The 27,432-nt window shown below is 41.4% G+C and overlaps 2 protein-coding genes, 1 non-coding gene and 1 pseudogene across 6 annotated transcripts in view; 2 read left to right on the top strand and 2 right to left on the bottom strand.

Moving 5' to 3' along the window:
- DIXDC1 (DIX domain containing 1) overlaps window positions 1-9,628 on the top strand; it is a 96,479-nt gene extending 86,851 nt beyond the window's left edge. For both annotated transcript variants that reach the window (XM_003253137.4, XM_003253138.4), the window contains 3 exons: window positions 3,441-3,546; window positions 4,816-4,924; window positions 5,997-9,628. In XM_003253137.4, the coding sequence (XP_003253185.1) occupies window positions 3,441-3,546; window positions 4,816-4,924; window positions 5,997-6,077 (296 nt within the window). In that variant the 3' untranslated portion in view covers window positions 6,078-9,628. The remainder of the gene's footprint in view (window positions 1-3,440; window positions 3,547-4,815; window positions 4,925-5,996) is intronic.
- Window positions 9,629-11,868: 2,240 nt separating this feature from the next.
- DLAT (dihydrolipoamide S-acetyltransferase) overlaps window positions 11,869-27,432 on the top strand; it is a 37,720-nt gene continuing 22,156 nt past the window's right edge. The window contains exons 1-7 of one of the 3 annotated variants that reach the window (XM_003253139.3): window positions 11,869-12,808; window positions 13,256-13,357; window positions 13,923-14,047; window positions 14,200-14,353; window positions 18,810-18,936; window positions 21,954-22,141; window positions 23,914-24,067. In XM_003253139.3, coding sequence (XP_003253187.1) covers window positions 12,530-12,808; window positions 13,256-13,357; window positions 13,923-14,047; window positions 14,200-14,353; window positions 18,810-18,936; window positions 21,954-22,141; window positions 23,914-24,067 — 1,129 coding nt within the window. In that variant the 5' untranslated portion in view covers window positions 11,869-12,529. The remainder of the gene's footprint in view (window positions 12,809-13,255; window positions 13,358-13,922; window positions 14,048-14,199; window positions 14,354-18,809; window positions 18,937-21,953; window positions 22,142-23,913; window positions 24,068-27,432) is intronic. The other 2 variants (XM_003253140.4, XM_030828776.1) reach the window with 2 other exon arrangements.
- Window positions 15,242-15,774, bottom strand: LOC100584409 (annotated as a pseudogene).
- Window positions 17,889-17,991, bottom strand: LOC115830504. The gene has a single exon (XR_004026058.1). It is a non-coding gene; the product is annotated as a U6 spliceosomal RNA (small nuclear RNA).

Here is a 27,432-nt window from a genome sequence, read left to right as displayed (position 1 = left end):
CACCCATATGACCTCATTTAATCTTAATTACCTCCTTAAAGGCCCTATCTCCAAAACAGTCAAATAGCAGATAAGGGCTTCAACGTATGAAGTTGGGGTGGGGGGGACAAATTCAGTCCATAGCAATATTATTTTCATATTTATTTTATTGTATTGTAACTGTTTTGCTATTTCACTACACTAGACTTTTGAGCTCCTTAAGGGTGGGGATTACATCTAATTCATTTGTGTATCTCTAATACTTGATACATAATAAGGCACCCAATAAACATTTAAAATGAATAATGAGATGACGTAATTCAACTTGTGTTCCCCTGTCTTAGGTAATGGTATTACCGTCTATCTGTCTTCCCAGGTTGTAAATCTCAGTCATTGTTTACTTTTCCCTTTTATATACCCTATGTTCAACTATATCCCTAGTATTAAGACTTTGACTTTCTAAAGGTCTTTCAAATTCATCCCTTCTCTGGCTCCAGGGCTACATCTTTCCTATCATCAGTGTGTCAGATTGTTTTTACTGCCTCTTAACAGGATGTCTTAGTCAGTTGAGTGTTGCCATAAAGAAATACCTGAGGCTAGATAACTTAGGAGGAAAAGAGGTTTGTTTGGCTGACAATTCTGCTGGCTGGAAGGTTGGGCATCTGGTGAAAGCCTCATTCCTCTTCCACTCATGGCAGAAGGCAAATGGGAGTTGGCATGTGCTGAGATTACATGGAGAGAGGAAGCAAGAGAGTGGAGGGAGGTGCCAGGCTCTTTTTAACGAGCAGTTTTGCGGGAATTAATGGGTGAGTACTCACTCCTCCTCCCCAGGGAGGGCATTAATCTAGTCTTGAGGAATCTGCCTCCATGACCCGAACACTTCCCATTAGGCCCCATCTCCAAGATTGGGGATCAACTTTCAACATGAGGTGTTGGGGGACAAACACCCAAACTACTGCACAGGATTTCTGGCTTCCAGTTTGTCCCATCCAATCTATAGTTTGCTGTGAGATCAACTTTTCTAAAATGCCAGTCTAATCATATCACTACCTTTTAGTAACTTTCCATAGCTTAAGACTAACATCTTGAACTCTTACCCTGTCAGAGTCTTTTGTGATCTGGCTGCTGCCTACTTAATTACCTCACAACTTCCCAATGTGTTCATTATGCTCCAGCCTTACTAATTCACCTACAGTTTTGTAAATATATGATCCCATTTCATGCTTCTGCACCTGTCCTTCCCTCTTCTTGGAATACTCTTCAACTTTTGTATCTTGTGATTTTTAAAAGGTGCTTTTAAAAAGGACTCTCCAACCATGGGCCCTTCCTGACCTGTTCCAGGTGGAATAACCTCGCCATCTTCAGTCTTCCAATACAGCTTGTACAAATCTGATTTTAGTGTATTGTAATTATTTGTATCTATCATCCATACTAAATGATAAACTCTTGGAGGTTGGAGACCACATATAGTTTATTTTTATATTCTCAAATCGAACACACAGTAGGTACTCAATAAATGTTTGTTGAATGAATGAATAAATTAAATATATAGCTTTAATGTTAAAAGTGAATATTTTATTTATTCAACAACCACTGTGTGCTGGGCACTGTACTAGATGCTGGGGCAAAGGAGAATTATGGCATGTAGGTTACAATAATTGGCATTCTTTTTTTTTTTTTTGGAGACAAAATTTCACTTTGTCACCAAGGCTAGAGTGCAGTGGCTCGATCTTGGCTCACTGCAACCTCTGCCTCCCGGGTTCAAGTGATTCTCCTGCCTCAGCCTCCCGAGTAGCTGGGACTACAGGCACATGCCACCACGCCTGGCTAATTTTCTGTATTTTAGTAGAAACGGGGTTTCACCGTGTTGCCCAGGCTGGTCTCGAACTCCTGGGCTCAGGCAATCCGCCCACCTTGGCCTCCCAAAGTGCTAGGATTACAGGCGTGAGCCACCGCACCTGGCCAATTGGCATTCTTTGAAGAAAAACTCTGAAAACAGACTGAATGCCATTTCTGTACAAAGAGGGGAAGTTCCTTTGTCTTTTTCCCCTCTATTAATTCATCTTTCATACTCCTTATTTTAAACCCCCTCCCAGAACTACTGTTCTGTGGCTGCCAATCTGACTGCCTAGAATAATTTAAGAGGAAGATCAGTATAGGTGGAATAGCAGGAGATAGTTTAGTAACAGTTTAATTATTAGTTTTTGATAAAAGGTTCTGATTGGTCATTTCTCCTATGAAAGTTATAATTACAAGGACTTACACTTTTCCAAAAGTACCTTTTTAAAAGGTAGAGACAGTCCAGGTGCAGTGGCCCACGACTGTAATCCCAACAGTTTGGGAGGCCAAGGTGGGTGGATTACTTGAGGCAGGGAGTTCAAGACCAGCCTGGCCAACGTGGCAAAACCTTGTCTCTACTAAAAATACAAAAATTAGCTGGGCGTGGTGGCACACACCTGTTATCCCAGCTACTCGGGAGGCTGAGGCACAAGAATGACTTAAACCCGGGAGGTGGAGGTTGCAGTGAGCTGAGATTGCACCACTGCACTCCAGCCTGAGCGACAGAGCGAGACCCTTTTTTTTTTTTTTTTTTTTGCGGCTGGGACGGAGTCTCGCTCTGTCACCCAGGCTGGAGTGCAGTGTCACGACCTCGGCTCACTGCAACCTGCACCTCCCGGGTTCAAGCAGTTCTCTGCCTCAGCCTCCCAAGTAACTCGGATTACAGGCATGTGCCACCACGCCCAGCTAATTTTTGTATTTGTAGTAGAGATGGGGTTTCACCATGTTGGCCGGGCTGTTCTTGAACTCCTGACCTCATGATCCACCCGCCTCGGCCTCCCAAAGTGTTGGGAAATACAGGCGTGAGCCACCGCGCCCAGCGAGACCCTGTCTTTAAAAAAAAAAAAGTTTATCAACAAACCTGTGTTAAAGACCATGGCATCAACACTATAGATCTTAAGTTGCTAAGGTTCTGTACCTTTTAGACTGGAAGCATAAGCCCCTTGGGATCTGAGTTTCTAAGGTTGCTTTGCTTCTGTGGTTCTTGTTCCTATCGATTTTTCTTTCTATGAGTCACATGAGTATTCTCTACTACGGACCTCCAAAACCTAAGTATTGGCAGGGTCTACAGCTTCTGCTGTGTGTCTACCCTGCCTGGCTGAAATCTTCCCATGCTTCTCTGTCCTTTTTTGATCTTTAACAACGATACCTGTCATATCAGTTGCTGTTCCCCTACTATGAGTGAGGAATGATGAGTCCTCGCGATCGTGTCCATGTCTGAAGCAAGTCTTGTCCTCGTGGTCCTAGGCAATCATAGCATATGGACATGGTGTTTGGCAAGGGTGTGAGAGCTGTGGACTGTGACCTCAGGCAGCTTTGTTCTCCCGGGACACTTTGAATAACTGCAGATGGGTGGTTTGGAGCAAATGAATGTTCTAACCACAGTCTCTTTCTGATTGTAGAGTTGCCTCACTCACAGAGCTCTCCAACCGTCAGCAGCACCTGTACTAAAGTGCTCTATTTCACTGACCGGTCACTTACGCCCTTCATGGTCAATATACCAAAGAGGTGAGATTCTGGGATCATTATATTTCACTGTAAAGAAGGAAAGGAAGGCAGAACCTCATTAGTAACTGCCCATGTGAACAGCTGAAAGGTGTTTGAGAAGCAGTATAGTGAGATCTCACTATAGTGAGATGAGCCAGAGAGACACATTCTAGTTTCAGCTTTGCCACTATTCAGTGGTATTATAAAGGACAAGTCATGATCTACTACTAGATACAGGTACAATAATAGTACTTCCAATCCTGATAACTATGCAAATATTGCTCTGCATTTGGGAAAATCTTTTTTTTTTTTTAAGGTGTTCAAAATAGCTCCTGCTGATACAATGGATTGCAGCCTGGCACTCACTCCAGGACTATGACTAATTGATCTTTGTTACTATTCAATGACTGCAACTAATCTCTATTGAGAAATTATGTCAAAAACCTTCCAAAAAGTTAATGTGCTTCCTTTTAAGGGAAACGGTTTTGAAATAAAAATATTTAAACTCTGCAACCAACTATTTAGAGAGGTTGTAAGATTTTCCTTACCTAGACAGTCTGCTTATTTAGTCTAGATAGAAGCCAGCTTCCTAAAGATAGAGGGATAAAGATGATGATACTTGATTTGATTCTACCATCCTAGAGAATTGGGATATTGTAGCAAATAAGAAAATCTGCCGGGCGCAGTGGCTCACGCTTGTAATCCCAGCACTTTGGGAGGCCGAGGCGGGCGGATCACGAGGTCAGGAGATCGAGACCACGGTGAAACCCCGTCTCTACTAAAAATACAAAAAATTAGCCGGGCGTGATGGCGGGCGCCTGTAGTCCCAGCTACTAGGAGAGGCTGAGGCAGGAGAATGGCGTGAACCCGGGAGGCGGAGCTTGCAGTGAGCCGAGATTGCGCCACTGCACTCCAGCCTGGGTGACAGAGCAAGACTCCATCTCAAAAAAAAAAAAAAAATCAAGAGAACTTTGATATATTTATGGTTATCAACAAATTTTATTTCAGGGACTTTATATCTTATTTCCAGAGAAAAGTGATTTGGCTTCTGAAGCAATAAGTCAATTTTAAACTCTCACATCACCCCATATTTAATACTGTTTTCATTCCCTAGTGGTGACTGGTTTTCCAGCTTCTGCTGTTTTAGTCATCTGGGTTATCGGGGCAGTGACCTAACGAGGGGCTATTTCTGCTTATTGACTTTGGCAGGGGGCTGGGTTTAAAGTTAACATCTTATCTTTCCAGCTATTGATCAACAGTCTATTTTAGTGCTCTCTCCTTGTGTTGCAGGTTGGAGGAGGTGACGTTAAAGGATTTTAAAGCAGCTATTGATCGGGAAGGGAATCACCGGTATCACTTCAAAGCACTGGATCCTGAGTTTGGCACTGTCAAAGAGGAGGTAAAGAATCTGTGGGGAGTCTGTATGGTATTATTGGTCCTTTCTGAACCCTGAAGCCTCCTGTTCAAGCAGTAGTGTCCGGAAGTACATGAGTTCCCTGAGTAGGTCAGAGGAATTTGCCAGAGCCTCAGACCATTGTCTGATTACTCTAGACAAGTGGTCATAGAATAGTCCAAGATGCTGATAGGTTCTTTAGTTGTAGGACTTCATCATTTGACTGAGAACTTGGATATAATTTTTATTTTAAATTATTTTGTTAGGGAAAATAAAGAACCTAAGACAATAAGTAATTTTCCATCTGTAGCCAAATATTAGAAAACTTCTTGCTTCCTATGTAGAGCAAAATAAACAGGCATGGATATATGGAACTGTGTATTTCTCATAATGAAATCAAGGAACTTCTAGGGAGTTATGTATGCTTATGCCCAACTCCTTGAGTAAGTATTTTCTTAGCCTACGTGTCTCTTTATAATCCATTTGTCAAAGATAGACTTTCTTGGAGGAATACAGTTCTGGGTTATATAGTATTACAAGTGGATTCACTGCAGTTACAGAATGAAAAAAGTTATTATAGAGAAAGCAAAATTTTATTTTGTAAACATTTCCTCAGTGAAATGTTTTAGTAACCCTGTTTTATTAGTGGCTTAGGAAATGAGTTGAATGAATTAATGAAAATAACTGCATCTGAGAAATATGTTAAAATGAGTCTTTTTTCCCACCTTTTCTTTACATTGCCTGGTACCTAAATTTTCCACTTTCTCATTTTTAAAATACTTACACTACATCTTTCCTCTAAGAAGCCCAAAGTACTTTGTGATTGGTAATTTATTAATTCTTACAAATCTCTATGAGCCAAGTAGTATCAGGGAATTTTTAGAACCATTTCATAGATGTGGATCTAAGAAAAAAATAAAATATCAGTTGCAGTTCTAGGGACAAGACCAAAAGGACATACACTCTTAACTCAAGGCTTTCTTCTACATGGTTGAGGTCTTATTTTTATTAGCAGCAATTGTTTAGTGAGTGAGATTCCCTGTTTTTTCACTGTGGCTTTTTTTTTTTTTTTCTCTAGATTTTCCATGATGATGATGCCATCCCTGGATGGGAAGGGAAAATTGTAGCTTGGGTGGAAGAAGACCATGGAGAGAATTAATGCCAAGTATCAGATTGAGGGCTTATGGAACCTGGTCACTCCCTGGCTGCTTCACTCAGGAAAGGGAACTAAAACCAGAATACACTAAGAAGTTTCTAGTTTGTATGCCAAAACAGAAGCTTCTCCAAGCATGATGGCCACAGGTCAGTCCTATTTCTGTGCCTGGCATATCTGGTACTTAAAATTCTGTCCAAATGTAGACCATGGGTTCATCTGGAGTTCCTTGTCCGTGGGAACACAGTGTTCTATTCTACTCTGAGGACAACAAACCGAAGGCCTTAAACGATGGGGATGGATGATCCCGCCTCTGTAGGGGCATGGCTGCTATTATCTGGAAACTAGGAATTGGATGCATCATTCCTGTGTGTTACAGTATTAGTTTAATTGGCCTCAATGGTTGCAGCAATCAGAGTTCCAGCGTTTGTACTCACAGACAAGGCAAAGGTACCAGCTTTTGTTTCTTTGAACCTACTGCAAACCAAGAATAACTCATGAGGTGGTACCAAAGATGAAAGCCCAGTCTTCAGTAATCTTTTGAACCAGACGTGGATGGTGCTGAATTGTTGCTTGGATGGAAAAAGGGCTGCCCATATTGTGCTACACTATGCTAAAACTGTAATTTAGTAAGACCTTGGGCTGCCTCTTCTGTCTTAACTGGTTCTGCAGCTTGTCCTTTTGCCCACATAGGGCCTATTTCATGTACTGTTAGTTTTCTCTGGGGACTCTTTAACTTTAGAGCCATTTCTTTTTCTTCAAACTGATGAACTTTGTGTTTGAAAGGCATAAGGAGTGAAAAGGCTCCTTGAAAATCCAGGCGGGTATGGAAAGGTGCTGCTACCCATATCTTTTTGACTTTTTTTGTTTCATGACTTTAACTCATGGCATCTCCTTTGTAGTAAAAGGAGACAGACCATTAATTTCAGCATTTCTTTGTGATTTATAAGTACTGAGCATGAAGTACTTGTCTGCCTCTCCTCATTTCAAGGCCAGAGTTATTTTCTATTTATGTATTAGTCTAGGCTGATCCTTTAGGGCACAATAGAAACCATGGGGCGTGGAGCATGAGTTGTGAATGGCAGGGATCATTCTGGGTAAAAAAAACCTAGAATCATTTCTCATGTGCAACACTGTCAAGTGAAGAAGCTAACAGTTCAACTACCGAGATTATTTGATAACCTGGGTTTTCTCATTCATCCATCAAGCACCATCAGCCAATCAGCCATTATTATTTATATATGTATTACCAAAAGCAGTCTGTCTGCCTGTGACCTCCAGTGTACACTGCCAAACACAAGAGTAGGACACATCTGTTCTGGGTTCTTGACCTGTCTGTCTCCAATTCATCTCCCCTTTTCAGCCATTTCAACAAACTACTCTTTGGAGCTCTGAGATGACATCTTGTTGTTTTATATAGATGTATCTTTTAAAAATAGTTCACGTTTGGAGAATTCTTTTGTACTCATTTGCTTTTTGTCTGAGAACCATGTCTATTTTTATAACTGGAGTGTGAGTTCTGTATCTTCTCACATTCTGTATACTGTATCCATTTTCTAGAGAACCCAGTAGCTTTTATACAGTCTCTTCTTACCACCCCTTGTGGTTTCAGAACAAGCTTTATTTTATTACGAGTATACTAATGACAACTAATTCCTGTTCCAATTCTACCTGTTTTAGTTGTGAAGGTAGTTTTGTGTAATCCAGTTGATTGCTCCTCTGGCAGAGACAAGGAGCTCAAAAGACACTTGATGTCTTTCATGTAAGTTTACCTAGTCTTTTCCTATTGAAGAATTTTTCATCAGAAATGACTGGGAAAGTTTGGGAAAGTCAGCCAAAAAAAAGAGTGCATTTCGAAAGCAAACAGAAGAAAACAGTATATTCTCACAGTTTTTCCCCAGGAAGTCTGGAGAAAAAGTCCTCATGTCACCAATTTCTCTGTTGCATGAATTTTAGTGTTTTGCTATAAGACAGCATGAGGGCTATCAGGCCAAAATTCATTATTGTATTTCCAATACAGTTTGTCTTGAATGTCTGTCTCTTAAACCAGTTTTTACTTGTCAGTTTTCTCTCAGCAAACAGTCTTACTATTATGTGGAATTTAACTTTTCAGAGAAAATTTCCAAAGTCCTCTACCTTATTTGGCTTTTATCTCTGTCTTTTGGAAAAGGAGCTGCATGGCCTCAGTGCCTCCATAAAAAGCTAAAGTTGAGTTCATGGGAGAACATTAAGATCATTTTTTTTCCCCTTTAGCTCGGTAATCTCATGTACCACAGGTAATGACCAAGCATCTCTGCTAGAGGATGTACCTCTCATAACTCCTGTGTAAAATGAGGATCCTGTTGGTGATCCTCATTCCAGTTTCCAAAGCGAGAGGAGCCTTCTGAGCAGAAGTATGCACGACTGATTCTGTTTGGAACAGTTTCCTATTTGGCTGCATTCTAGGAGGCCTCCTGACTATATTCATAGTATTGTCCCCTGGTGGCATTGGTGTGGGGTAGCTTGTCCTGCTACTTGCTAAAGTTCTCTTTCTTTGAGAAAACTGAGGAACCAGAATGCTTAGAGTTCATAAAATAATCTCTAAACCATATTAGGTTAAAACAAAATGACCATCTCACAAAAACGTGTTTAGTTAAATGCTCAATTCCTTACAAAATCTTCATTTAAGGCTGAGTGTGGTGGCTCATGCCTGTAATTCCAGCACTTTGGGAGGCCGAGGCAGGAAGACTGCTTGAGCCCAGGAGTTCAAGACCAGCCTGGGCAACATAGGAAGACTCCGTCTCTATAAAGAAATTTTATTATAAAAGTAGCTGGGGATGGTGGCACACACTTGTAGTCGCAGCTACTCAGGAGGTTGAGATGGGAAGATTGCTTGAGCCCAGGAGTTTGAGGTTGCAGTGCGCTGATCATGCCACTGCACTCTAGCCTAGGCTACGGAGCAGGACCCCATCTCCAGAAAAAAAAAATAAAGTCATTTAAAAACTGAAGAATGTTCTCTTCTTGCTCAGTTCCCTAAATTAGCTGGGGGGATTGGGATACTTTACAATTTTTACATTTTTAAATTTGAAGAATTTGTTTTAAACTTACTTGGTAATGGCAGTTCTACTTACTGACCAACTTTTCAGCTCTTTTTGACCAGGATGGTTGCAAATTAGGGAAAATATCTTTATACTCTACATCCAATTCAAGAGGACTTTAATTACTTAAAAGCATTTAGGTCATAATTAAAATTATTTTCACTGTTTCCATAAAATAAGCATTATGATTGCACACTCCTTCTACTGTCTGAATTTATGTAAGAGGTATAGCTTGCTTAAAATACATATATATGTAAAGTTATATTTTCTTAGAAACATGGATGTTTGCAGCCATTGCTTTCAAAGAGATTATTACTGTGTATTCTCCCTGTTTTACAATATGTTTTCATGAAGACTATGTTATACCAGAGGCTTCTGATTATCAAAGCGATAACCAGTTTTAACTGCCGGTATGTACCAGATTTGTGAACTAATTTAAAAAACCACAAACTATGAATAAAATGGAGTTTGCAAACTAAATATCATTAATGATTTTCACTTGTGTTTATTGATGAGCTTAATCAATTAAAGCCATTTACATTTAGTGAAAGCAAATTTCCTCAAGTGATCTCCCTGGTAGCATGTTTACTCACTATGTGGAGTGGAGATAAGAATTACTTTATTGCTACAGATATTTTACAATTAGTATTTCTATGTAAGCACATAGGCTATTATCAAGGACAATTCATTTAGTACTTATTTTGAAATATGTAAGCATGCAAACAAATAAGAACCCAAGAGTATAAACTCTATGACAAAAGTCATGTATGCAGGCATTAAGAACTCTTTCAGAAATGTGTATTTAAAATACCAGAATTCGCAAATCATTTGAAAGCTGCCTCTTAAATGCCTCTTATCAATTCATCTTAAATGTTTGCTATATTAAATTCTTTATCCCTGAGTGCCTTCATTTGACTTCCAATTACGTATTTTCACCTATTAATTGGCTATCCCATTATGTTAAAATTAAATATGTACGTAACTCAAAATCTTTCACTACCAACTAATTTCTCTTTCTCTCACTATCAGTGATATCATCATTCTCTAAGTCTACTTCAAACCTTTGAGTCTTGAGTCTCCTTTTCCATAATTTCCTTTATCCAATCTGTTTAATGGAATTCAAGCTTGTCCTCTCAGGACTAATTTGACAAACCTAAGCATTCCTAGCCCACCTCTGGGGTAAGCTTGCCATCTCTGGACTGTTGAGCTATGCATTCCTGTAAATTAGCTACACTTAAGTCAAAGGTATATTCAAGACACAAACTCGCTATTCTTTGAAAAATGCGAAACAGGGTTTAAGCAAGCATACCTAAGTGCACAGCAGATCCTGAAGATCACCTCATACATTATACCAAAGGCTAATTTAGATCCAGTTATTAAGTTCAAATGCAGCAAAAGCAGCAAGATATTTTAGCCAACTCAAAAACATTTTTATAATAATTTATAAGTCCTGGGCGGGCAATGGTGGCTCACACCTGTAATCTCAGCACCTTGGGAGGCCGAGGCAGGTGATCACCTGAAGTTGGGAGTTTGAGACCAGCATGACTAACATGGTGAAACCCTGCATCTACTAAAAACACAAAATTAGCTGGGCATGGGGGCACGTACCTGTAATCCCAGCACTCGGGAGGCTGAGGCAGGAGAATCGCTTGAACCTGGCAGGCGGAGGTTGCAGTGAGCCGGGATCATGCCACTGCACTCCAGCCTGGGCGACAGAGTGAGACTCCATCCCCAAATAATAGTAATAATTTATAAGTCCTTTAAGTAATTACAATTATTCTTCCATTGCTTCTTCCAATTGTTAATTCATAAGTTGTACATAATTGTAACAATATAATTGCTCTCTTCATATGATTTAAAATATGCCTTTTCATTCAATCTAGAAATTTTGTATTTCTCAATTATATTGCTTACATATTATTCTGATAGGCAGCTGTACCTGCTTAAACATTCCAATTTAAGTAGGCATGAAATAGTACATCCAATCTGTTTTACTTTTCCAAATTAATTGTTAGCAAGATTAGCCCCCCCCTTTTTTTTTTTTTTTTTTTTTTTTAACAGATGGGAGTCTCATTATGTTGCCCAAGCTGGTCTCAAACTCTTGGGCTCAAGTGATTCCCCCACCTCAGCCTCTCAAGCATTGCTGGGACTACAGGCACGCACCACCGCTCCTGGCTAAAATCTTATTTTAAGTTTTTTCCCTCCAACTTCCTCTTGTGTTCTTGGTGTTCTTTAACCATCTGTACACTGGGGAGGTGGTGATACACAGCACATGCTTCCTCCTTATCTAATGTCACCTTCAGTTCAGAAACTATGTTTTCTAATTAAAAGACAACTTTGCAAGAGAAGCGTACCTAACAAAATGTGTAGATGACTTTTTGTTCATTGATTCAAAAGACATACACTCAGCCCCCGCCATTTACTGGATACTAAGCTCTGGGGCTACATGGAAGAACCACGCACACACTCTTCCTGCCCTCAACGGCTTACAGTTAAGTTTTTCAAACATTTGAAACATAACGAAGCTTTTGGTTACTTAAAAGAATTCTATGGTATTAGGGGGCAACACAAACCTGTTTTGTAAACCTATATGTTCATACAGGGAATATGCTTAATCTTGCTACAGTATACATGAATGCGGGAATGTATCTTCCTCCGGGCTGCCTTTCGTACCACTTGGCTGGGTGGAACACCTGTTCACTCCACTTTCCGCTTGGGCTACAAACCTGAAATGAAATCTTCGCAACCAGTACAGCCTGCGCGGGGCGGGGCCCAGTCCATCCCCCTTCGGATGCGCAGAAGCAGAGGTCACCACGCCCGACCCCTCGATTCCCTCGCGGGCGGTTCCTGGCTCCTTCACCACCCCAGCGCTCCAAGACCCCCGCCCTTTGGCCTGAGGCTCCCAATCCCTAGCCAGTTCCCGGGCTCACTTCCAGCTTTTCCAGAAAGCTTGGCCACGCCCCTCGGCCCAGACTCTCAGGCCACTCTGCCGCAATTAACCCCCGTCTCTGCGCCTTTTTAGGCCCCTCCCCCTCGGTCGTGCCCTTGCCGTCTCTTAGGCCCCGTCTCACCCTTTCGGATGCCTCCCCTAGAACCCCACCACTTTCCACCCCTTTCCGTCTGTTATTTCTCCCAAACTTGCGCCCGCACAGGCCCCTCTGGAATGCCCCTGCCCCGTGAGTGCCCCTCGTCCCCACTCCGGAGAGGAAGAGCGTCAGTGCCGCGCATTTCTGGCCTGGGGAGCGGGTGGAGTAAACCTGCTGGAACCATTTTACGACAACGTGCGGCTGTGCGGCGTGGCTGACGGCAACGCCGCGCTGCTCTTGGAGAGGTCACTCCGGAGACGGCGTTGGTTTTGGGGTGTGGGGGGTTGGTGGCACTATGTGGCGCGTCTGTGCGCGACGGGCCCAGAATGTAGCCCCATGGGCGGGACTCGAGGCTCGGTGGACGGCCTTGCAGGAGGTACCCGGAACTCCACGAGTGACCTCGCGATCTGGCCCGGCTCCGGCTCATCGCAACAGCGTGACTACAGGGTATGGCGGGGTCCGGGCATTGTGCGGCTGGACCCCCAGTTCTGGGGCCACGCCGCGGAACCGCTTACTGCTGCAGCTCTTGGGGTCGCCCGGCCGCCGCTGTTACAGTCTTCCCCCGCATCAGAAGGTGAGCCCTAGACCCGCCCTTCTCGGGGCCCCGTTGTCCTTCAGAGCTGACTGGATGCCTGCAGGATCCTCCTTGAGAGGCTTCACTGATCCTCCAACCATTCCCAGTATCTGCTTTCGCCCTTTGTCCGATAGTCGGCTTTGCTGTAGCTACTTAGCGTCCCTCTTATGATCTATTTCATTGAAAGGAGAGCTTCAAGACTGGGGCTGTATGCAAAATATCTGCCAAGGTTCATGCTTTGTCAGACCCGTAGGACTGTGGAGGAGAAAGCCTGTCACTGGAAATTACTAACTTCTGGTGGACAGGAACTCCCTTGGTATCCCTAGTTCCCAGTGTGTAATGGAACTGTATACACTTTGTATGAAATTGAATTGAATGAAATCTTAAGCCAGACTGAGAGTTAGGTAGCCCTTAAAAAATTTAATGTTTCTTCTTTTTCTCTTCCAGGTTCCATTGCCTTCTCTTTCCCCCACAATGCAGGCAGGCACCATAGCCCGTTGGGAAAAAAAAGAGGGGGACAAAATCAATGAAGGTGACCTAATTGCAGAGGTAAGTTGTTTTAAAATAACGGAGATGAGTTCGAAGAGACTGGCTTTGCCGAATTGACTGAACATTGACTCTCTGGATGTGTAACTTCCCCTTTGTTTAAGAAACTGAAGTGTTTTTCACAACTTGCTGTTAGAAAAGATTGGTTGGATAAGTTGTCAGCAGCTGGCCAAACTAATGTTTAGCCAAGGCGATTCTAAAGTAATTTCTTCTTTGAAATTTGTCGTAGTGGCCTTATCTTCACATGAACTGTATAATTGGACACACAAAGGCCAGGCTGGCCAACATGGTGAAACCCCGTCTCTGCTAAAAATACAAAAATCAGCCGGGCATGGTGGCCTGTGCCTGTAATCCCAGCTACTCGGGAGGCTGAGGCAGGATAATCGCTTGAACCTGGGAGGAGGAGGTTGCAATGAGCCGAGATTGCACCACTGCACTCCAGCCTTGGTGACAGAGTGAGACTCTCTGTCTCAAAAAAAAAAAAAAAAAAAAAAAAAAATTCTAGACACAAGCTAATAAACTACATACCGACAGTGCAAACCTGAGCTGCTGCTTTTTGTGTTAAAAGGTTGAAACTGATAAAGCCACTGTTGGATTTGAGAGCATGGAGGAGTGTTACATGGCAAAGATACTTGTTGCTGAAGGTACCAGGGATGTTCCCATCGGAGCGATCATCTGTATCACAGTTGGCAAGTGAGTAGTGCACTCATAATTTGTGGAACTTCATTGCTTGATGGAGTATTTTACCCAGAATTGAGAATTAGGAGTTAAAGACTGTTTTTTAAGACTACTTTTGTGAAAGCTGAATCTGCCCATTATATTTATGCATTCTTTCTCTTCCTTAGGCCTGAGGATATTGAGGCCTTTAAAAATTATACATTGGATTCCTCGGCAGCACCTACCCCACAAGCGGCCCCAGCACCAACGCCTGCTGCCACTGCTTTGCCACCTACACCTTCTGCTCAGGCTCCTGGTAGCTCATATCCCCCTCACATGCAGGTGAGGCTCAGCCTCTGAGTTTTTGCTCTAGGTGATTTATTACTTACTCACTTTTTTTCATAGATGGCTACTACATCTTGGAAACTGACATTAAATGTGGTTAGGTCTTGTCATTTGGGAGTATATAGAAGTTTAAACATGAAGATTAACAACTTTTCTTCCTGGTTGTTATTTCCAGTTATAAGAACTTGAACAGTTCCTGTAACCTTTCTCAGCCTCAGTGTAGTACACAGGGTAATGCGTGGCACTTTTCATTCGAGAACATTACATTACAGATTTTGAGGATGATTTTTACTAACATCTGTTCCCTGTATAATCAGAGTTTATAGTAGGCTGTGTTAGTCTGTTTTACTTTGGCATAAAGAAATACCTAGGGGTGGGTAATTTATAAAGAAAAAAGGTTTATTTGGCTCAAGCTTCTGCAGGCTGTATAAGAAGCAGGGCGCCAGCATCTGTTTCTCTTGTGGCCTCAGGAAGCTTACAATCATGGTGGAAGGGAAAGGGGAAGGGTGGTGTGTCACATAATGAGAGAGGGAACAAGAGACAGAGGGGAGTGGGCACCAGGCTCTTTATAGCAATCAGATTTCCCCTTAACTCATTACCATGGAGCATGCAGCAAGCCATTCATGAGGGATCCTCCTCCAAATACCCAGACACCTCCCACCAGACCTCATCTCTAACATTGGGGATCATATTTCTTTCTTTTTTTCCACATACAAAAAAACTTTGTTTACACAATCTTGGATTCTGAATCTCCAGTACTTCCAGGGTCTTTTGATCAAATGGGGCAGCAGCAGGCAGGGAAGCAAACACAGGGGCCAGGCCAGATTATCTTACTCAAGAACACCACCAAGAAGAAGGGAAGGCCTAATTCAATCTTGGTCTGGACTACATCTCCCTGCACTTTGAGATCACCACAGTAGATTGGGCTTATTGTTGGGGCCTGTGGGAACATTCTCAATCTTTCTCATCACTAGAAGTCCATCAATGATTTTTCCAAACATTGCATGCCTCCCATCCAGCCAGTCGCACTTAGAGCAGGTGATAAAGAACTGACAGCCATTTGTACTGGGACCGCTGTTTGCCGTGGAAAGCAGGCCTGGAGCTGAGTGTCTAAGTTTAAAATTTTCGCCTGCAAATGGCTCCTGGTAAATACTGGCGACTCCAGTACCATCTCCATTAACAAAATGTCCACCCTAAATCATGAAATCCTTTATGACCCTGTGGGAAGTGCTTCCTTTGTATCCTGTTGGAACCCCATCTTTTCTGAATTCTGTAGCGCAGAACTACCCAAAGTTCTTGGCCGTCTTAGGCACTACATCTGCAAAGAGCTTGATCTTTGTGCGGCCAGCTTCCTGACTGCCATTGCTGACATCAAAGAACACCCTGGGGTTAGCAGGGCTTGAAGTTGCCACCACCATGGCTCCAACCTGGAAGCAGAAGTCAGGGGGATAATATTTCAGCGTGAGATTTGGAGGGGACAAACATCCAAGCTGTATCATAGGTGTCAAGTGCTGTCTGTTGAATGGAAGTCCCCAGTTGGTGTTCTTTTGACATGTGGTGATCTATTTTCCAAGAGTGGGTGAAGTAGTCCAAGAGTATTAATAAATGAGAAAACTGACAAAAATTAAGTGTAAGATACACATATGTAATAGCGTTGCAACAAATTTGAAGGCACTGAATGTAATCACTGTTGACTGTGCTAATTAAATCAGTTTCTAAGGAACTAAGTCAGTTTATTAGGTATTAGGGTTATCTTCTGTATATCTGTGTGCTTTAGATGTTAAAAGTGGATAAAAATCCAGCCGTCCTTTTTTAAATAATTCTGACTAGCATTTCTCCTTAATCTAGTTTATTTGTAGAAATTTTTGTATAGGAATCGTTTTCTTCTTTGGAAATAATGTTCTGCTCTGTGGTTTGTTAGTAACAGTCATTTAGGATTTTTGCCTGGTGTTCGCTTCACACATGTATTACATGCTGTTCGGCAAATTCTATCTCATGATGTAAGACTCACTTAATTTTCCTTTACTTTGTGTCTGTAGCTTTGTGTGCTTGTGTTAGGGTTTTACCTTAATTATCCTTTAAGATACTGAATTGGATTCTGAATCTCTGATATTATTCTTTAAGATACTCTGTAGAAATTATTGGCTTCACTGTTTCTTAAGAAGCAGATGAAGATGGCAAATTCTGCACAAAAAAAGCACTTACAATTTTTTTTCTAAGGCTTGTCTTACTTTCCCCTCTCTGGAAACATCTTCAATTGAAATTATTTTCCTCTCTGCATAATCCTGTTGCTAATCAGATACAGAAGACAAAGAGGATAGCAAATGAAACCAAATTCAGTGGACACACAAGCCATATAAATAGTAAAACAATTTTAAATTTAGGTAGGCATTCTGATGTTTGGATTTTATTGGGGTGGAAATGGCTATTATAAAAACAGGGCTTTTTTCCCCCTGGTTTTTTATTTTTATTTATTTATTTTTTGAAACAGGGTCTCAGTCCATCACCTAGGCTGGAGTGCAGTGGCACGATTTCGGCTCACTGCAACCTCTGCCTCCTGGGTTCAAGTGATTCTCCTGCCTCAGCCTCCCGAGTAGCTGGGAATACAGGCACACACCACCACACCCGGCTATTTTATTTTTTGAGATAGGGTCTCACTCTTCACCCAGGCTGGAGTGCAGTGGTGCAATCTTAGCTCACTGCAGCCTTGACCCCCCTGGCTCAAGTCATCCTCAATCTCCCAAGAAGCTGTGACCACAGGCGCATGCCACCATGCCTAGCTAATTTTTTTTTTTTTTTTTTTTTTTAGAGACGAGGTTACATCATGTTGCTCAGGCTGGTCGTGAACTCCTGGGCTCAAGTGATCCTCCTGCATCAGCCTACCAAAATGCTGAGATTATAGGCATGAGCCACCATGCCTGGTCTTTCCTGTTTTTTTTTGAGACAGTCTTGCTCTGTTACCATGGCTGGAGTGTAGTGGCATGATCTTGGCTCACTGCAACCTCTGCAATTCTCATACCTCAGCCTCCTGAGTAGCTGGGACTACAGGTGGGTGTCACCATGCCCAGCTAATTTTGGTATTTTTAGTAGAGGGGGGGGTTTCGCCATGTTGGCCAGGCTGGTCTTGAACTCCTGGCCTCAAGTCATCCACCCCTCCCAAGTGATCCTTGGCCTCCCAAAGTGCTGGGATTACAGATGTGAACAGCTGTGCCTGGCCTCCTGTTTTATTTTTTTGAATCATCATCATGCCACTGCACTCCAGGCTGGCAACAGAGTAAGGCTCCATCTCACAAAAAAAAAAAAAAATTATCAAATAAAATTCTATGTAAGAATTCTATGTATATATATTATATACAACAAATTGTTTTGAAATATGTATATATTGTGGAATGGCTAAATTGAGCTAATTTATATATGCATTACTTTATAGACTTATCTTTTAGGCCACTTAAAAATCTACTCTCAGGAATTTACAAGAATACAATACATTGTTATTAACTATTGTCACCAAAGAACGGTTGTTTTTTTTTCTTTTAATATGGAATGCTTCACAAATTTGTTGTCCTTGTGCAGGGGCCATGCTAATCTTCTGTATATCGTTCCAATTTTAGTATATGTGTTGCTGAAGTGAGCACAGAACAGTTCTTAATATTATGTTTTTATCTTGGAAAGATATCTGGGAAGGTTGGGACAAATGCAGTTTCCTGTGGGTAAAAAATAGGTAGATGCTAAGTACAGAGCGCAGTAAAATTTTAACAGAATGGTTTGGACCAAGGTCATGTTGTGAAAATGAAAAACTTCTTGGTTAAAAAAAAAATGAAGTCCGAGCACGGTGGCACACGCCTGTAATCCCAGCTCTTTGGGAGGCCAGGGCGGGCGGATTACTTGAGGACAGGTGTTCCAAGACCAGCCTGGCCAACATGATAAAACCCCATCTCTACAAAAATACAAAAATCAGTGGGCATAGTGGCACTTGCCTATAATCCAGCTACTCGGGAGGCTGAGGCAGGAGAATCACTTGAAATCAGGAGGTGGAGGTTGCAGTGAGCTGAGATTGCACCATTGCTCTCCAGCCTGGGCGACAGAGCAAGACTCTGTCTCAAAATAAAAATAAAAATAAAAATAAATGAAAAGATGCTCCATACTTAGATATTGAGGAATTATTTTTGACTGTCTGAAAGAAATCTTTCCCATCTGCTTGTTGCATTTAACTTGGAGTGTGTGTCGGAGTGTGTGTCAGAGTGTGGGTGAGAGTATAAGAGTATGGGTCAGAGTATGAGATTTGAAGGATAATTTACCTGGTGGGAAGCTACTGAGGTGCGAAGCTTTTGCTGTGGTGAGTATTTGGATTATCATAGTCACCATCATTCTATGAAACTATGTAAGTCTGCCAGACTGTTAATATGTAGAAGTCTTCCTGGTATTAAGCAATAATATGTGTTTGTTTCTACAGGTACTTCTTCCTGCCCTCTCTCCCACCATGACCATGGGCACAGTTCAGAGATGGGAAAAAAAAGTGGGTGAGAAGCTAAGTGAAGGAGACTTACTGGCAGAGATAGAGACTGACAAAGCCACTATAGGTGAGATTTCTTCAGCTCTTAATGGTTGAGGCACTGAGTTTCCCAATGAGGAAGAGGATTGCCATTCTTTCCTATAATGAGTGAGTGATAATATGAAAACTTTATAATTCTTAGGATTCATTTTCTGGGACAGAATATTTTAGTTTTATTTAGTTATATTTATTCTTAAGTTTTTATTTATTTGTTTATTTGCTTATTTTTGAGACAGGGTCTTAATCTGTTGCCCAGGCTGGAGTGTGGTGGCAAGATCATAGCTCGTTATAGCCTCGAACTCCTGGGCTTGTGCCCAAACAATCCTCCTGCTTTAGCCTCACAAGTAGGTAGGACTACAGGCCTGAACCACCACACCTAGCTGATTTTTTAAATTTTTTTGTAGAGTTGGGGTCTCACCTTGTTGCCCAGGCTGGTTTTGAACTCCTGGCTCAAGTGATCCTCCTGCCTTGGCCTCCCAAAGTGCTGGGACTCCAAGCGTGAGCCCCTGTTCCTGGCCCAGCATAATTTATAACAAAAATAATGCGTAGTCAGATTTGTCAGTTCCATCCTGCACTTATTGAATCAAAGGCAATCAGTCTGTCAATTCACAGATTATTTTTAGGCCCAAGTTTGCTGCTTGGCCTTATTATGTTACTGAGAAGCTATATCAGAATTGCTGCTGTCTAAACTAGGCAAAGGAAGGCAAGAAGAAACAGGAGAAAATCACTTCCATGGCAGGATAATAGCAAAGAATTTAAGATGACTTTGAGGGAAAACTGAAACCAGGGTTGAGATTGTTTTCATAGTTTGAGAATGACTGATAGAATGTATGTGTGTAATATATATATGTTCAGATACATCATATGTCCACATATCTCCTTCTTAATTCATTTTTAGGCTAAAAAAAATATAGACAATCGTATTTATTATTATTATTTATTATTTATTTTTTTTTTGAGATGGAGTCTCGCTGTGTCACCCAGGCTGGAGTGCAGTGGCGCAGTCTTGGCTCACTGCAAGCTCCACCTCCCGGGTTCATGCCATTCTCCTGCCTCAGCCTCCCAAGTAGCTGGGACTACAGGTGCCCGCTGCCATGCCTGGCTCACTTTTGTATTTTTAGTAGAGACGGGGTTTCACTATGTTAGCCAGGATGGCCTCAATCGCCTGACCTCGTGATCCACCTGCCTCGGCCTCCCAAAGTGCTGGGATTACAGGCATAAGCCGCCGCACCCGGCCTCTCTGCTTCATAATCTCCACTAAAGGGAAGCCTTTCCCAAAGATGTAATGGGAGGTACTGGGCATCCTCTGCCTTGGTGGTTTTCTGATTGTGTTCTTCAAATCCCATCATTCCTTTAAGGCACCTTGAGGCAAAGGGGGAATTAAAGAGCAGGACCTTACAGTGCCGTGTCTCCATCCCTTACTTCCAGCAGAGCAGTTCTTTTCTATCTTTTTGTATTTTGTGCTTCCCCATAAATTTTATTTGAAGAAAGGATTCTGTTTCTTAAAAACACAGAAACTTTGGAAACAGTAGTTTTGCTTCACCATTTAACTTGAATACCAGTGTCACTATAGAGACTAGTCACTAGAGAAGTGTTACCTTGGTTGAACTTTGAAGTCTATTGTGGCCCAGTTGCCTTTTCATTTTAAAACCTTCTTTTTTTTTTGAGACAGAGTCTTGCTCTGTTGTCCATGCTGGAGTGCGGTGGCACGATCTTGGCTCACTGCAGCATCCGCCTCCCAGGTTCATGCCATTCTCCTGCCTCAGCCTCTGCCTCCCGGCTTCAAGTGATTCTCCTGCCTGAGCCTCCCGAGTAGCTGGGACTATAGGTGCATGCCACCACACCCGGCTAATTTTTGTATTTTTAGTAGAAATGTGGTTTCACTATGTTGGCCAGGCTGGTCTTGAACTCCTGACCTCGTGATCTGCCTGCCTCGGCCTCCCAAAGTGCTGGGATTACAGGCGTGAGCCACCACCGCACCCAGCCTTTTTTTTTTTTTTTTTTTTGAGACAGAGTCTTGCTGTGTCGCCCCGGCTGGAGTGCAATGGCATGATCTTGGCTCACTGCAATCTCCGCCTCCCGGATTCAAGCAATTCTCCTGCCTCAGCTGCCCAAGTAGCTGGGATTACAGGTGCCTGCCACCATGCCTGGCTAATTTTTTGTATTTTTAGTAGAGATGGAGTTTCACCATGTTGGCCAGGCTGGTCTTAAACTCCTGACCTCAGGTAATCCACCTGCCTCAGCCTCCCAAAGTGCTGGGATTACAGGCGTGAGCCACCGCCCCCGGCCTAAACATATTTTTTATTGGGTATTCTCAGTTGGGAAATGGAAGGATTTATCAAAGATGTGTTCATCAAGGAGATGCACAACAGTACAGAAAGCCAATGGCTTCTTTTAGTTTTATTTTTGCAATCCTAAATGTTTGAGTTCTTTGCAAGGAAGGCAGTAGTTGAATAAAATATTAGTTGTCAACACCATAGAAATCCTAGTAAAGCTGTAATTCTTCACATTGAAATATTTGGTATAATATCAAGTATAACCTCTTTGAAAAGTTCCAAAGATGCTTTTAGGGCTGAAATCCAACATTAGTATCTAGGTTGGTAGCTCCCTTAATTAGGCATGTATGTGGTTCTTATCTTTAGCAGCATAGCTGACACCATCTTAGAGTCCTGTGAGTGCATGGGGACTGTCCTTGGAGATTTTTAAATAACTTTTAGAACTAACCACTGTCTGTAATCTTTCATAGTTTTATTGAACAGATTTTTATTTGGCATTTACTTTGTACCAGGTCATATTATTTCTAAGAACTTGAAAAATATTAATCTGTTTAAATGTATAACATCCCAATACCAATCCAGTGAGACTGGTACTATTATTATCCTCATATTGTAGGTAAAGAAACCAAGACACAGAAGGTTAAATAGGTTGCAAAAGAGGTTATAGCTAGCTTGAATGAGAAAAATCATTTTACTTAAAACTGTGCTGTGAGTTTGGAGGGATAGTGGAATCTCTTAAGTCCCATAATGTTTTTTCTTTCTATTTAAGGTTTTGAAGTACAGGAAGAAGGTTATCTGGCAAAAATCCTGGTCCCTGAAGGCACAAGAGATGTCCCTCTAGGAACCCCACTCTGTATCATTGTAGAAAAAGAGGCAGATATATCAGCATTTGCTGACTATAGGCCAACCGAAGTAACAGATTTAAAACCACAAGCACCACCACCTACCCCAGCCCCGGTAGGTATGCTTCTAGAATTCAGGAAACACTTACCTTGTTCATCTCTAAATTAAGGAGTTTTGATTAGATGATATCCTAGGTTCCTTCCACCTCCAAGATTCTATGACCGAGGAGGGAGATAGTTTATTAACATTTGTGGAGACCTATAGTGTTTGTTGTACTGCATTGTTCACCTAAGGGTTGATAGTTTGGGTCTTGTAGCTTTTTTCTTCCTGCTGTCTAGAGTCCTGCTGAGAACAAAGCTGAGTGACATGTTCTCTTTCTGCTTTAGATATAGATATCATGCTTGTGGAAAGTAAGGCTTCATTGTCCGACCCTTTTTTTTTTTTTTTAAAGAGACAAGGGCTAACCGTGTTGCTGAGGCTGGAGTGCAGTGGTGCAATCATAGCTCACTTCATTGCCCATTTTTTATTAAATGTACTGAATAATCTCTGTCACTTGAAATCCTCTTGTTATTGACATAGTAGGTCAAGCATATATTTGTAATACAATGGAACCTCGACATGACTTGTTTTGCCTAGAATTTATTATATCACCAGATACTTTATACACTATATAACTATAACCTGAACTTGTATTAACTCCAACCAGAGATAACACTGACAGTGAAGCTTCCGCAGGTGCTAGAATCATGTGAGTTTAAACTAGGTAAACATTTCTATAAGAGAAAAGTTGATTTCTGACTACCATACATTCATGGGAAGCTGGCAAGTAGCCCTATTGTTGTATTTCTTTTGTTGTTGTTGAGATGGAGTCTTGCTCCGTTGCCCAGGCGGCGTGTAGTGGCGTGATCTTGGCTAACTGCAGCCTATGCCTCCCGGGTTCAAGCAATTCTCCTGCCTTGACCTCCCGAGTAGCTGGGATTACAGGTGCAAGCCACCATGCTTGGCTAATTTTCTTATTTTTAGTAGAGAAGGGGTTTCACCATGTTGGCCACACTGTTCACGAACTCCTGACCTCAGGTGATCCACCCACCTCGACCTCCCAAAGTACTGGGATTAGAGGTGTGAGCCACTGCACCTGGCCGTATTTCTTAAGATACTTTTCAACATGGGGCCTTACAGCACAATTTTATATTTTGAAATTAGCTGGCTGGGTGTGGTGGCTCATGCCAGTAATCCCAGCACTTTGGGAGGCTGAGGCGGGTGGATCGCTTGAGGTCAGGAGTTCAAGACCAGGCTGGCCAACATGGTGAAACCCCATCTCTACTGAAAATACAAAAAATTAGCTGGGCGTGGTGGGGCGTGCCTCTAATCTCAGCTACTTGGGAGGCTGAGGCAGGAGAATTGCTTGAACCCAGGAGGCGGAGGTTGCAGTGAGCTGAGATTGCATCACTGCACTCCAGCCTGGGTGACAGAGCAAGACTCTGTCTCAAAAAAAAAGAAAAAAAAAAAAAGAAGTTAGGATAATTAAAAATAAAAATCATGTTGGTGATGTAAAAGAATGCGAATAAAGAAGTGGTAAGAGATTAAAATGAAGAAAAGTTGTAGGATACTATACGCTGATTGGCAGTATTCAGTTCTGTGCTTCTTCATGTTGTTATGGAATAAGGTAACTTTGTTCTGTCTTTGATATAGAAGTATATTGTTCTTTCTGTTCATATTACTACATTATGTTGGTTAAGCTGGAGAAAAGTACATTATGATCTTTGGAAAAATGAGTTATTAATATTTAAAATAGTTTTTAATTTATTAATAAGATGTAAACTTTTAATCTTTCAGACCAGTCTTTGAAGTGGTGAATTAAAACAATTTGTAATTTTTTTCAAAAGGTGGCTGCTGTTCCTCCAACTCCCCAGCCTTTAGCTCCTACACCTTCAGCACCCTGCCCAGCTACTCCTGCTGGACCAAAGGGAAGGGTGTTTGTTAGCCCCCTTGCAAAGAAGTTGGCAGTAGAGAAAGGGATTGATCTTACACAAGTAAAAGGTAAATCTGTTTCTATGGAATGGAGTTATAAAGTTAAAATTTAGTTGAATTTCCTCCTTAAGACTTGCAAGTACAACTATGTATAGCTGTACTTATAATTGGGATAGTAGGGACAATCGTTAATAATTCCATCAGAAGGGAGAAATAGTTCTTTTGTTGCCACCACAGAGAGTAGGGAAACTTTTACTGAGCTTAATTTACTCTGCCTAGAATCTACCCATACAGTTTAGATACCTTTTTTTTCCTCTTCTGTTCATGGAAACTGCTTGTTTGGTGAAAGTATATGTACTTGTTCAGCAGAATTTGGTTATGGGACTTGATTGTGTAATAAGAAACCTCTGTTAGTGCTAGGTTGACTGTAGCAATAAGCAAAGCAAAATAAAATTTGAAATTGGGGTGATTTGGAATGACTTAATAAAATTCATATAAAACAGAACTAGAGCTCCCTGAAGGCAAGGGAAAACACCTTACTTGTCTGTCTGTCCCCAAAGAAGAAATATAGGCTTGTGATAAGAGCATGGGGCCTGGAATCAGACGACCTAGCATTTAATCCTGGCTTTACAATTTTCTATGTAATATGTTTTCCAGTGAATTACTTAAATTGCATGTCCTTATGTCAATTACTTTTCTATCTGTAAAACTGAGGTACTGTACATCATATAAATTGTGAGAGTTAAATGAGCTATAACAGGTGAAGTGCTTAGAACTGTATCTAGCATATAAGTACTCACTACATGTTAGTTGTCATTCATATTGATATTACTGCCTGACGCTTAGATAAGTTTTTTTGAATTAAACTTAAGCTAAAATTTAGTGTAGGATAACTAAGGTACTTATTTGGAAAAGGGGGGAAGTTACTATTCTTGGAACTTGGTTTGATGGCTAGTACTATGTGCCAGTCATTTAACTTACCATACTTAATGTACACAACACTTCTTGAAGTAAGAATTATCATTTCTTATTTTCTGGATAAGAAAACAGACTCTCAGACTCTTCAGGGTTCTTCCTTCCTGTTAAATAGTAAAGTTGCAGTGTTAACTCTAGATTTGTTTAACTCTAAAGCCTGTTTCTTCACACTACCCTATCCTGCCTTCTGTTTTGATGCTCTGCCATCCATAATTACTAAAGAAAAATACGCTTATTTCCCCAGTTGTCTAGTTATGGGTACTCAGTGTGGTTATCCCCTATCTGCAGTTTGCTGTCTTGTAGTTAGAAGGCAAGCCAATCCCAAGACACAGGAGGAGAATGTTGTAAATTTTTTGGACCTCAGAGATTCTTGTAATATTGGAAGACTCTTTATTTTCCATCTTAATGCCATTTCAGTAGTATATTGCTATTCTTTATGTATGCATGATTAAAATCAGGGACAGCAGTGTAAGTTGGAATAACTTTTAAAGGGAGAAAGGACTGGGTTAATAATTATATCTAAAGAATTTAGACAAGCAAAGGAGGACCACTTATTAGATATTCAGCAATACTGGTTACCTTACTAAAGATATAACTGGAAAATCCTTTAGGTATGAGCTGAGAGGAGTGTTAAGAAAAAAAAAGAAAAAATCCCACTATTCTTACTATGCAGGCAGAGTTAGGTGATAAATATCATCGAATACTATCTACACATCAGACACTTGTTCATCAGGTGGATAAGATTTCAGTTTCAGTTGCTTATATGACCAACAATAAAGAATTAAATGAACAGAAAGAGAGTATAGCATTAGTAGTTAAGAGTGGGAGCTCTGTAGCTAGAATGCTTGGGTATGAACCTCAGCTCCTTATACTAGCTGTGTGACCTTTTGTGTCACAGTTTCTTTGTATATAAAAACAATGGGTTTAATGGTTATGAGGTTTAAATAAGTTAACCAGTGCCTGTACAGAGAAAGCATATCTAGGTATTAGCTATAATGATAATAATATTTTTGTTATTAAATAAGATGATTTAAGTGCTGAGAAAGAAAGAAACTCAGTGATATACTAGTGAGTGAAAGGGTGGATGGATATACGTGCAGTCATGACTACTTTTAGACAGGGTGGTTGGGAGATCTTTTTGATGAGGTGACATTTGATTTGTTTTGAAAGATAAGAAGGAGGCAGCTTGAGCCAACCATGTGAAGAACTGGGGAAAGATCATTTTGGATAGAGAGACTAGCTGTACACAGTCCGAAATGGGAAAGAGTTTAGCATGTCTGAGGAACATAAAAGAGGCCGGTGTTGGCAGGGCGCAATGGCTCATGCCTGTAATCCCAGCACTTTGGGAGGCCGAGGTGGGTGGATCACAAGGTCAGGAGATCAAGACCATCCTGGCTAACACGGTGAAACCTTGTCTCTACTAAAAATACAAAATATTAGCCGGGCATGGTGGCGGGCGCCTGTGGTCCCAGCTACTCGGGAGGCTGAGGCAGGAGAATGGTGTGAACCTGGGAGGCCAAGCTTGCAGTGAGCCAAGATAGCGCCACTGCACTCCAGCCTGGGCGACAGAGCAAGACTCTGTCTCAAAGAAAAAAAAAAGAGACCAGTGTTAATGAAGCATAATGAGCAAAGGGTCTAGTAGGAGATGAGATTGGAAAAAAACAGGAATGAGAACATAAATGACCTTATAGATTATGGTAAAGAGTTTGAATTTTATTTAAAGTACTTGAGGAAGCCATTGAGAAATTTAAGCAAGGAAGTGAAATAAAATGATTATGTTTTTAAAAGATCATTTTGGTTGCTCTATGGAAATGGATGAAATATTTATCTAGTTTATGTTTGACAAGATCCCTACTTTTTTTTTACCCATAGTACGGTGTTCTTCCCTTTATACCATATTACTTTATTATGGCCTGTTGTGCTGCCTGAGAGAGATAGGGAAAAGGGTTTAAAAGGTTTCAACTAACTCCTAAGTCAGGAAATTCTTGTGGGTGGCTGAAGCTTAGCATAAGGCAGGTGGTACTACGGATTTCCTCCTCTTGAGGGGCTGTGGTGTCTAGATCAGCCTTGGTTGGAATAGTTGGAATAGCTGGTTGTAAGGGGAGGTTATGGTTTCTGTCTTTTATAAAGGAGAGAAATCTAACGGGTACTACCACCTCTGTTCTAGAGCTCCTAGTGAGGAGAAATACAATCCTAGCCAACTCAGTTTTTGTAATGAAGGAAAGGAATTGGGAAGAACTATATACAACAAGAGTCCTTTTTAAAGTCTGCCTTGGGGGAAGATGAATCAATTTGACCAAATTTTTCCTAGAAGTGGGCCATTGTGAAAGGTATTCTATAATAATAACTAAATTCTGAATCTCCGTAGAATTAAAGGTCAAGATTATCTACTTGGGTCCAAAATTAAACCTAAGAGGCTGTAGGTGGGAGGAGGGAGGAAATTGAATATAAGTAAAATT

The sequence above is a fragment of the Nomascus leucogenys genome, chromosome 15 (genome assembly GCF_006542625.1).
Source record: "Nomascus leucogenys isolate Asia chromosome 15, Asia_NLE_v1, whole genome shotgun sequence".
NCBI classification, from domain to species: Eukaryota; Metazoa; Chordata; class Mammalia; order Primates; family Hylobatidae; genus Nomascus; species Nomascus leucogenys.
Note: the sequence above shows the minus strand (reverse complement) of the source record. Positions and strands in the feature narration are given on the sequence as shown.